Source organism: Bombyx mandarina, chromosome 10 (genome assembly GCF_030267445.1).
Source record: "Bombyx mandarina strain Sakado chromosome 10, ASM3026744v2".
Taxonomy (NCBI): Eukaryota; Metazoa; Arthropoda; class Insecta; order Lepidoptera; family Bombycidae; genus Bombyx; species Bombyx mandarina.
Window position 1 is genome coordinate 4,520,681 of NC_143217.1, and position 12,704 is coordinate 4,533,384.

The following is a 12,704-nucleotide window of genomic DNA, read 5'->3' on the forward strand; positions in this document are numbered from 1 at the left end:
GAATCGTTATCGCTTGATTCTATTGCTATCAATGTAATAATCGTAACATATGATACGTTAAATTTAACATAAAATCTCTGGATATTAGCAAACTAGCGATTAAAACTGAAATTGCGAGTAGTTCTTAAGAACTGCCAGTAGCTTCAAGGGGCTGTGCTGGCTTCGATATGGCTAGTGGATGATGAGCTCACGAGACTCAGCTTGATAAAGGTTACTATCATGTGCCCTAACACAGGCAGTGCTTCAGTGAATCTACGGCCGGATCGGGATCACAAAATATTAAAATTCGAGTTGTATAATTAGAGATATGTTGTCAGCGGTAGGCAGGACTTGGTTGTATCTTCGGCATTACTGACGTCCATCAGCGAGAGTAGCCACTAATAATTAGATGGGCCGTATCCGCGTATGCATTCACATTAAGAAATACTTTAAATTCACATTTTGAGTTTGCGCCAGCCACTTTGAGATAGAAGTTCTAAGGTCTCAGTATAGTTACAACGGCTGCCCCACCCTCCAAACCGAAACGCATTACTGCTTCACGGCAGAAATAGGCAGGGTGCTGGTGCTTACCCGTGCGGACTCACTTGAGGTCCTACCACCAGTAAAAAGTGTGTTGTAATTGGGTTGTTCAAAGTAAGAAAGGCAATAACGCAATATTTTTTTTTAATAGTTTCACTTAAACAGTGATTTAAAAATTGATTTTAATTTTCTAGGAACACGTCATGCAGTCGCGGATGGCTTCGTGTGGTGATGCAAACAATATTCGCCATAATCACAGTGACTAGTTTCATCTTAATAGTCTTAATGGCAATACACAACTCCTCACTGTTCCCTGTCGGCCGACCAGCCATCAACTCTCGATGCCAAATCCAGAATTGCAGAGTGGTCTGTAGAGATGTAACGTATCTCGTTGATTATGGAGACTTGATTGTTTCAGCGGTGGCAGTAAGTTCTTATAGTATTCTTAGCCAACACTGGCAAGTTTATCTGCATAAGATACTCAACCGCGTAGTTTAATTCAATTAGTTTCATTAAAGTTATAACACTGGTGGTCGGGCATTTAGTGAGCCCGTACGGGTACGTAACACCACATTGCCTGTTTCTGCCGTGAAGCAGTTAAAGCGTTTTGGTTTGAAGTGTGGGGCAGCCGCTGTAACTATATTGAGACCTTAGAACTTATATCTGAAGGTGGGTGGCGGCATTTACGTCGTTGGTGTCTAGCAGCAATCGAGCATCGCCTTCCACCAAGAAATATAGCCTATATAAATATATAGCATACTAGCTGACCCGGCAGACTTCGTAGTGCCTCAATCGATGAATAAAAGACCTAAGCTTTTGTAGAAAATAAACTTAAAACAAACAAAAGGAATTCGTCCGGAAGGGGGACACATTAAAGGAAAAACAAAATTGTTATTTTTATTTAATTCCGAGCACTTTCATTCATTTATTTACCTTTTAAACCTTTCCTGGACTTCCACAAATAATTCAAGACTAAAATTAGCCAAATCGGTCTAGCCGTTCTCGAGTTTTAGCGAGACTAACGAATACCAATTCATTTTTATATATATATAGAAGAAGAAGAAGAAGAAGAAGATTAATTCTAGAGAGTTTTTTTTTAATATATATAGGACTTATTAGTGAGGAGAGCTCTTCACCGCTGCCCATGCACGTAATTTGTCGGTCTCCAAGTGCCATCTCAAAAATTCATACATTACAATGTGAAGCATTGTATACATTATCATGTGAAACATCTATTTATATACGGCACTGGTTAGATAAACTAGGAAATTGCGTTTCCGAACACACCTTCGGAACACGAACACGACTTAAACTAAGTTTAATTTGACCGACCCGATCGACGTAAATTGTTCTACAAATGAAATACACGGGATGTAACATCGTGTTAAAGTGTTTTACGTACAATTATTAAGTTTTTGTGAAAGTTGATGAATCCTTATATTTACGTTTATAATACTGATTTCTTTGTGTCCTGCATTTTTATATATCGGTATTTCATCAAAATTTTTTGAAGTGAAAACTTCTTTAGAATCGTTGTGATTTCAAACCGGATGCAACGGAAAAAACGACAGGTAAGAGACACAAATACAAAAATGTGTAGGATGAAGCCAGCAAAGAATGAGACAGAAATATACATACTATTTAATACAGCGCCATCCGTGAGATTTTTAATACTAACGTGTGTATGAAAGCTCTTGTAGTGAATTTTAATTTAGGATTATACGTGAAATTAAAATATCAATTCATAGAGGGCGCTACCTTACAATTATTTACTAATGACAAAATTTTACATATACTTAAGACGTTTAGGATAATTATATTTTAATTTTGGAAGGTTTCACTTCTACCACGTGTGAATTGCACACATTTTGTTTTTTTTTGTATTTTTTTTTGTTATTGCTTAGATTGGTGGACGAGCTCACAGCCCACCTGGTGTTCAGTGGTTACTGGAGCCCATAGACATCTACAACGTAAATGCGCCACCCACCTCGAGATATAAGTTCTAAGATCTCAGTATAGTTACAACGGCTACCCCACCCTTCGAACCGAAACGCATTACTGCTTCACGGCGGAAATAGGCGGGGTGGTGGTACCGTGCGGACTCACAATATGTCCTACCACCAGTGATAACGCAAATTATAATTTTGCGGGTTTGGTGTTTTACGTACAATTATTAAGTTTTTGTGAAAGTTGATGAATCCTTATATTTACGTTTATAATACTGATTTCTTTGTGTCCTGCATTTTTATATATCGGTATTTCATCAAAAACTGCTCCGGATTACGATGAAACTTCCCAGAAAACCCTTCACCACGTAACCACGTTTTTAATTCCGATCACTGTCTTCGTCGAACCCGTCGCTTGCGAAGGGCTCGACGAGCGAATTAACCCATAGACACAGCCCACTGAGTTTCTCGCCGGATCTTCTCAGTGGGTCGCGTGTCCGATCCGGTGGTAGATTCTGCAAAGCACTGCTCTTGCTAGGGTTTGTGTTAGCAACACTCCAGCTTGAGCCCCGTGAGCTCACCTACACACGTTAGGGTGAAGCTGAAATAGCCTCTCAAGGCTATCAGCATAGGTAGGGAAAAAAACACGTCTTTTCCTTGCCGCTAAGAAAACCTCGTACGGTACCTACTAATAGCCGTATCTGACGCATCAATAAAAATAAAAAAAAAACAACCGGCAAAGGGAATGCCAACTATAGAGCCAGTATGATTGGGATTAAATCGATTTATATCAATCGAAAAACGAACGTAGCGTGCACCATTACAACGCGTCAGGAACTACTTAGTCTGCAATTTATTATATTGTAGTGGTATTGAGATCTGTCACAGGACCAGCGCTCCACCTATGTAAAATTGAGTAAAAACTACACATGAGATAGGGCCACTTAATACAATAAAAATATAATAAGCCCATACTAGCCTACTAGACTAAATGTGACCAAAATCCCATTGTGCAAGACATTGCTCATCGGAAATGGCGTTGGATAGGACACACTCTACGGCGCAGCGGAGTCAACGCAGCATCAATCGCGTTTGAGTGGCAACCGCTAGGCAGGAGAAAACCTGGTCGCCCTGTACACACTTGGCGACGCACCGTAGAGAGTGAGATGAGGACTGCCAACGTGACTTGGAGTGACGTCAAGGAGCAAGCGCAAGACAGGGTAAAGTGGAGACAACTTGTGAGGGCCCTATGTACCAGCGGGGTACCCTAGGACTACAACAACAACAACAACATACTAGCCTTAAATAATAAAAAATATATTATGTACATTTAATTATTATTTATTTTACAGGACGCCGAGACGAGGTGCTCGAGAATTATTTTGGTGATCAAGAATTTCATTTTTCGAAACGCAACTATGCCCGAGAACTGGTTATCAAATATACGATCAAATATTCAAGAGATAGCTATAATAAGAGGAAACCTCATGCGCATCCCGGCAGATGCATTCCGAAGCCACTTCGCTAGGAACATAAGCACTATTATACTACAAAGCTTGACGCTAAGAGCATGGGAAGACGGTAGTCTTGTCGGCTTAGCTAATTTAGACAAACTGTATATCAGGGATTGTAACATCATAGACATACAACCGAGGGTATTGAGCGACGTGGCTCACTCGTTGCAAACGCTTACCATAACTCAAAGTGGTTTTTGGCATCCAAACACCATCACGGGAAAAGAGAACTTGCCTAAATTAGGTATAGTAGATTTTTCTTTTAACCATTTCAAGGATGTGTTGAATAGTAATAGCTTCATTGGGCTCGGTAACTGCAGAGTGTTGTACCTAAATTATTGTAAAATCACAAGCATCGGACCTAATACATTCGATCGTTTGTTGGGCATTGAATATATTTATCTAAATAATAACTATCTTGTTACTCTACCGACGCAGCTGTTCGATTCAATCCTGCAAGTACGACCAAACATGCGAGTCAATTTACAGAACAACCATTGGTACTGTTCTTGTTCGAACAAAGACTTAATGTCGTTGACGAGAAGCAACATTTTAACAGGCGATCCAATTTGTGACCATCCCTACGAAATACGCGGCGTAACATTTTCAGAGTTTTACGAAAGCTGCCCTGGTCTGGAAGAAGTTCGCAGTTACGATATGACCTACTCGAACAGCTCTGTCGTTAACTACAGTGTTGCGTATGTGAATGGATCGTGTTACGATGATACAAACACACCAAATAACATTTCATTAAGAATCATTAATTCTTCGGCGAACAGTCCTACTTGTTTTTCGAATGTTTTCAAAGATTTCAATTATTTTAATTCGAATCCGGTTAACGTAATCCGAAACGAGAATAAAAACGATTGGTTGAAGCTAACGTTTTTCGTAAAATCAGAACAATATTCGATAGTCGAAATCGATTCTTCTCGTGTCACAGGGTATGGTCTGTTATGGTTTCAGTCGACGTGCCCGAACGAAGCGTATTGTCTGAATGTCTTACCGAATTTCTTACGCGTCTATAATATTAACTTCACGGCCCGTTATACTTTTTGCCCAATACAAATAAACAACGCTGCTGTCGAAGTCGAAGACTGTTTGACATACGATCTATCAACGTACGCTATTGAAACTCGTCATGATGAAGCCCAAATTTTATTTTACGCTCTAACCGGAGTGATTTGTTTGATATTTGGTGCACTTTGTGTGTACGCAATGATACGTAAAAACCCTATACTTTTGAAGGGCAGTAAACGAATTCTGTTCGTCAAACATAAAACTGTTGACGCCCTGGTTTTGCCTCCAAAAATATCTTTGAGGGATTGCCATAGACCCGTGGAGCAACACAATCAAACTTTCAATGATAAAATTTTTACCGTCTGTAGTACGGAATGTAATAAATACGATACACTGCGATCTTATAGAAGCAGTATAAGTAGTACTCCTAGTTACGTATCGGCGCTCGAACCTACCGAGGATCAATTAGCAAATTGGCGTATCGCTCATCATTTTAATGACGATCTGAGTGTGAGTTCGAATTCTTCATTAGCCACTGGCTTATCCAGCGATTCTCTGTGTTATTATTCACTAGATTCCGTTTGATGCTTTTTGAAGAACATTAAATTAAATTATATAAAACAATAATCATATAACAACGAAAAAAGGAAAGGTAAAGTTATTTTTGGAATGAAGTTCCTTATGGGACGATGCGGAAGGTACCCTAACCGGGAAAAAACGTCCGTAACGTAAGAGTTTTAATAGTAATGCACACAGTGTACGACTTAACTTTTGTAATAACGTACAAAAAATAACATATTTTTTTATTATTCATTGACCACGATCTCAGAGCGTTCTTTGGCGCAATACACTAACTCTTATGCAAAGAACCGTGAATCAAGTGTACCACAATAAGTTCGCACGTTACCGAATGACCGTGGGTTGTTGCGAAACCTTCAGTTTTATTTTCTTTAGACCTCGAATAGAACTTAAAATTAATATTTTTATAATAAGGAACTTCGTTCCTATCCGGTGTCCCACGACACCACACATCTTTTTTTTTTTAATTTGTCTAATAGCTTGTCACTTGACGGCAAGTATTTTCACGACATTCCAACACGTGTCTCGTTTAACAATTTATCTATCAGCAACAATTCGATCGTGATATTAATTCGCGCCGAACTGATTTATCGGAGCCGTCTGCGGTTAGAGTGAAGAGACGTTGGTCCAAATTTGTCATCGTCACCGCAATGATTCAGTCTCATATAGTTGTTTTTGATTACAAGCCGACTGACGGACGTGCATTGTCTCTGCCATTGGCTAATTTTGTTTCTGCTCGTATTTAAATCGACTGTAGAATGAATAAAATCGATTAGTGTTAAAGTCTATAGTGAAATAAAACGTTTATTTTATTGTATGTTGCATTTGTTCAGTATCTGATGGGAGTGTTGGCGTCTTTTGTTTGTATTTTATTTGTGTGTATAATAAATCAGGTTATAAGAATTTTGTTTTCTTTTTTTTTAAATACTCTTACGCTGAATTTCTCAGATCGATTTATAAACTTAAATGATAAGCAAATCCAAAACGGTTGAGTACATTTTTTCTTGTGTATCTATCAACCGATTTTTATTTATTTATTAAAATTTATGCACAAGAGTACATTGGCGGATTTCATACCTAAGACATTCTCGTAGGGTGTCAATTTCCGGGCAGCACACCCGCTAAAATTTACTGGGCCTAATTTTCAAACGAAAAAAAAAAGGGTCCAAAACAAAAGAGAATCTAAATCTTAAAATATCAGCAATTCTTAGGTGAATAATCCGTCTAAAAAACGAAAGTGAAAACCATTCTCAATTAGAACATCGAATGTATACTACGCCTTTAAAATAATGTTATTACAGTACGTTGCTCTGACAACTAAATAAAGGCCAACAATAGTTCGCAACGGGTTGCAATCTGGCAACAACCCTCTTCCGGTGACCAGAACAATGTACTTGGCAGTGACTTTGTAAACGTTGGCAAACTCAACCACTTAAGTGCGAAATGGTCGACCGTGGGAATTCACTTCGGATTACATTTAATTAAGGGTAACGAATCTTTAATATTGAAGAAAATGGGCAAACTAGCTCTCACCTTGTTGAGCAAACACTAGAGCTTAAAATCTTAAAAGATTAAAGTATAAATTTTATTGGTTCATTAGTAATTGTCCTAGCTCTTCGTCTGATTTTTACGTTCCATTTTCCAGGATGCTCATCCTCCTATCCTCAAAACCTCTTTTGAAGAAATGCAAACATTTTTGTATCTTTGATCATGTCTCTAAAAAAACAGCTATAAACGTTTTAGCGTGGAGCTCCGACAGCTGCTTAACACCAGATTGAGATTGGCTCTTTAAATGTCATCTAAATAAATAAAAAACTCGATTAGAAACAAAAAATTTTTATTGCATAGATGGATTAGCGACAATAGCGACCTCACTGCCCTACCCATGTTAATTGGTTACCGGAGCCCATAGTCATCAATAACCTAAATGCCGTCACCCACATTTAGATATAAGTTCAAAGGCTTAGTTTTACAGTGCAACGGCTGCCCCACCCTTCAAACTGAAACGCTTTACTGCTCTACGGCAAAAATAGGCTTCGTTGAGGTGCCTACCCGCGCGGGCTCACAATAAGCCCTATCAAGTACAAAATTAGAATAAAAAATAAGATATTTATTAAAACTAGTGGTCCCGCAGTTGTCGAAATTCGACTATAATTAATTGAAATTATAAGTTTGAAAATTATTATGGTTCTATTGTCAAAGACTATTATACTTCTATAATCACAGATATCGCCAAGACTACACTATAGACAAATAATATTAAACATAAACAATATTAACCTATTCTAAATTTGTCTACAGATTTTAAGCAATAACAAAAGTTTGACAATAAACAAAGAGTTGTGTGTGTGTCAAATACATGGTGTGTAATGTTTTCTTTGTTGATTTAATGTATTTTTATGCATAATTTAAAAATATATATTAGCACTCTGCACTTCTTCTGTATATTCTCTATAAGTATGGAAAATTTCATACTCCTCCGTCCGCGTAATTTTCGTAAAAAGGGATACAAAGTTTTTGCTTTTACGTATTAATATATAGATATTAAAAAAACTTTGTACCTTCTCTATACCTTTGTACCTTCTCTATAAGTGTGGAATATAGAGAAGAAGTGCACAATGCTAATTTTTTTTTTAAATAATGCATAAAAGATACATTAAATCAATAAAGAAAACATTACACACACTACATACCATGTATTTGACGCACACACGCATGCATACTATTTATTGTCAAACTTTTGTTCTTGACGTCTGTGGCCAAATTGAGATTAGATTAAATATTGTTTGTCTTTATTAATATTTTTTATGGTGTAGCTTTGGCGAAATTTATGATTATAGAAGTATAAAATACAATCATAATAGTGTACAAAACTTATTATACAATTCCAAATAATTATAGTCGAATTTCGACTACTGCGGGACCTCTAGTATAGATAAAATCTCTTCATCTGAACAGATACATTGATATTTTGATATTTCGCATGAACAACTTCACATTATTGTATAATATATGACACACGTCAAGAAACGTCGCTTCAACGAATTACTTTATCGGATTTCATAAGGAAAGTTTCGAAACTCGAGCGCTTTTTGGCAGTTCCATTATTACGGTTTACAACCGCTTACGTGCGGCTAAATTTAATATATTATATTTCGTATTTTCTGTTTGGAGACTTGTAATTTTGTTTTAGACTCATATTATAGTTCATTATAATTAGTTTTTAATTTAACACAAAGAGCGCTATGACATGTCATTTTTCAAACGAGGCTTGTGAAGAGGTAGGCAGCGGCTTTTAAGCGGTAGGCAGTGGCTTGGCTCTGCCCCTGGCATTACTGAAGTCCATGGGCGACGGTAACCACTCACCATCACGTGGGCCGTATGCTCGTCTGCCTACAAAGGCAATAAAAAAAAGAAACATTTTCTATGGAATAGCACATGCATTTTGATTATTATGTTATGATTAGCCTTTTATTATTGAAGGGTGAACTGTTTTAAGAACGTTGCGATTAGAAGTTCCATTAAAAGAAAAAAAATATGACACTAAAACTAGCAAACAAGACTAGGTTTTGGTTATAGTACATACTTTTAAAGATTTCAGTTCTGCCGCGTATAAGCAAACCGCTTATATATTTTTAAATTTTACTATGGGGGATGAGAAATTGTAGTCATTATCCAATATAATATGTTCTTTCTCTAATACAAAACATCGTGAGCTCGTTCAAAGCATAACATTGTTTTTTTCTTAAACCCTTTATGGAATCGTTTTTATGAGAAAATAAAAAAAGACGCAATTCTTTTTGAAGTCGCTAGTAAGCATTACGATCGCATTAAATAAACTGTATATATTGCAATTAATAAAAAAACACTTCGGTAAAGCGGCACGACACGAGAACCCTCTCATCGTGGCCGCCGGTAACTACATTCCCGATCCTGCGGACAGAATGGAAAGCAGTCGACGTCGCCCAAAACACGTCATCTCGGATCCTCCCGATCCACTAACGGTGCTTTTAGGTACTTCAAGCACCGGTCACCGTTCTCGTCGAACCCGTCGCTTGCGATGAAGGGCTCGACTAGTAAATTAACTCTCAGACACAGCCCACTGAGTTTCTCGCCGGATCTTCTCAGTGGGCGCGTTTCCGATCCGGTGGTAGATTCTGCGAAGCACGGCTCTTGCTAGGGTTCGTGCTAGCAACGTCATCAGGTTTGAGCCCCGTGAGCTCACCTACAAACGTTAGGGTTACGCTGAAATAGCCCCTAAGGCTATCAGATTAGGTAGGAAAAAAAAAAAAAAAAATTGTAGTGGATAATAAAATTGTAGTTCAAATGTTTAGACCTGTAACAGATGTTCAAACATTTATTATATTATAGTAGTATCACAAAACTGCAGTACAGCGTGGACAGCAATCTAGCCCATCTTAAGAATTATCAGCGTCCGTATTGCTAGCTCTATTCTCGTACATACTGAATCATCTGCACATAATGTTTATGTAACGGCTAATCATTTCTATGTCCCGAGTCATTAACTGCACTGCGTTTGGCAGTTGGCAACGATGGAAAGCCGCAGACGGCGCTGCGTATCACTGTCTATATAGCGGACACCTGTTTTTTTATACCGCCATACAATTATTAGTATATCATTTTTGATTTCTTTTTTTTATTGCTTAGATGGGTGGACGAGCTCATAGCCCACCTGGTATTAAGTGGTTACTGGAGCCCATAGACATCTACAACGTAAATGCGCTACCCACCTTGAGATATAAGTTCTAAGGTCTCAAGTTTAGTTAGAACGGCTGCCCCACCCTTCAAACCGAAACGCATTACTGCTTCACGGCAGAAATAGGCGAAGTGGTGGTACCTATCCGTGCGGACTCACAAGAGGTCCTACCACCAGTAGCATAGATACAGAAGATGTTGATATAAATGATAAATAATGAACAATAAATAAGCTTAAGCGAGCGGATGTTGGATAATGTCAAACCTTATGCGCTTACACATAGGCAAATATCAGAAAGTGATGTAACTATCAATCTGTCTGTCAACCGCTTTCTTCTTTTATTGTTTTCTGGGTATTGACGAACTTTAGTGTTACCAATAAAAAATATTTGTAAATAATAAGTTTTTTTTTTTATTGAAACAAAACAAAACGCTTTGGTACAATATCTTCTTGTTTAAAAAACTGAACCTCCTTTTTAGTAGCTATGACGAAATTTTATAAAAAGATGTGTGGTGTTGTGGGTCACCGGATAGGAACGAAGTTTCTTATTATAAAAATATTTATTTTAAGTTCTATTCGAGGTGTAAAGAATATAATTATTCGGGTATACATTTTCTATTATGATTGATATAAATAAATAAAAAACTACTTTACAAAGTAATCAACTTTATTTTATCCACAATGATTTATAAAAAATATATATAATAAAAAATATGTTATTTTTTGTACGTTATTACAAAGTTAAGTCGTACACTGTGTGCATTACTAATAAAAATCTTACGTTACGGACGTTTTTTCCCGGTTAACCCTTCCGCATCGTCCCATAAGGAACTTCGTTCCAATAATAAATCCTTTTTCAGAATGTTAATTATAACACCAAAAAGAAATTGCTATACATAAAACGATCACTGGAAGAACACAAGGAACACAAAATTTGATCTAATATAAAGAGAAATAAGATATAAAAATACTTTTGAATGGTTAAAATATATTATTTGTAAATAAAAACATTTGTATGGTTTAATCTTTCGTTTTTTATTGTAATCTCTGACTTGCTAGTCAAAGTGTAAAGTATTGGAAATGTCGGAAATAATATAAAAAACTAAAATGTGGTGTCGTGGGACACCAGGTAGGAACGAAGATCCTTCGGCTAATGTAGAATCGACACAATTTGCAAAAAAAAAAGGAGAAAGAGAAAGGTATTATACACTACTCGCTTGTGTATACGACTGTCGCGCTCGCGCCTGCGCACGTCTCATTTAACGGTTTTATTCCACGCACTTTTTTCCACGGATTTTTTCTTACGGTTTTACTATCACATTTTTTTCAGTTCGGTCGCGCAGCAAAATCCCTATCCCCTCCAAGCCTGCCGTAAGGAACTTCGTTCCAATATAACAATAAAAACCGTAATATTAAACCGTAAAATTGCTTCAATAATATATATCTACGTCTTGCGAAAATCGAACAAGATACTAAATTTTTTTTGGATGATAGCTCTAATTTTTATTTATTTTGGCAGTTCCCTTAGTTTTTGTCCATAGCTTCCGATTAATTTCATATTAGTGTGTAAATGTAAAAAAAATCCAAATGTTTACTCAATCTTGTGCTGGATGTGTAAATATTATTTGACAACATGAGAATAACATGTCAAAGTGAACGTAATTTTTTTTTTTCGACTATTTCAAGAATTTTTATTCTAAAGCGCTGCCAAGATACAATAGAATCTATATATTAATACGTGAAGCAAAAACTTTGTATCCCTTTTTACGAAAATTGCGCGGACGGAGGAGTATGAAATTTTCCACACTTATAGAGAATATAGAGAAGAAGTGCACAATGATAATATTTTTTTTAAATAATGCATAAAAGATACATCAAATCTATAAAGAAAACATTACACACACTACATACCATGTATTTGACGCACACACGCATGCATACTATTTATTGTCAAACTTTTGGTCTTGACGTCTGTTGTCAAATTGAGAATAGATTAAATATTGTTCGTCTTTGTTAATATTTTTTATAGTGTAGTCTTGATGAAATTTGTGATTCTAGAAGTATAAAATACAATCTTAATAATTCCAATTAATTATAGTCGAATTTCGACTACTGCGGGACCTCTAGCTATATTTAATAGATAAATATTCCGCATAACAAATTTTCATTTATGACGTCCTACGACCTCTGCTATTGTGCGTCAAAAATGGCCGGCATCCAAAGCAAGCACACTGCAACATTTTAATTTAGAACTAATTAATTTCGTAAAGAATCGATTACACGAAATACGTATTTGGCACGTCGGTTTGATGTACCACAACGCTCTCTGCTGCGGTCATCCGGCATTTAGTGTATTGCGACCTTAATAGCGTTGGTTAAAAGCGTCTCCTGAGTTATGATACGGCTCGTAAA

The 12,704-nt window shown here is 36.9% G+C and overlaps 1 protein-coding gene across 1 annotated transcript; it reads left to right on the forward strand.

Moving 5' to 3' along the window:
• Positions 1-719: 719 nt before the first annotated feature.
• Positions 720-5,582, forward strand: LOC114249253 (uncharacterized). The gene is made up of 2 exons (XM_028182753.2): positions 720-945; positions 3,818-5,582. The coding sequence occupies exons 1-2, from the start codon at positions 751-753 to the stop codon at positions 5,579-5,581; spliced, it is 1,959 nt and encodes a 652-aa protein (XP_028038554.2). The 5' UTR covers positions 720-750; the 3' UTR covers position 5,582.
• The last annotated feature ends 7,122 nt before the right edge of the window (positions 5,583-12,704 follow it).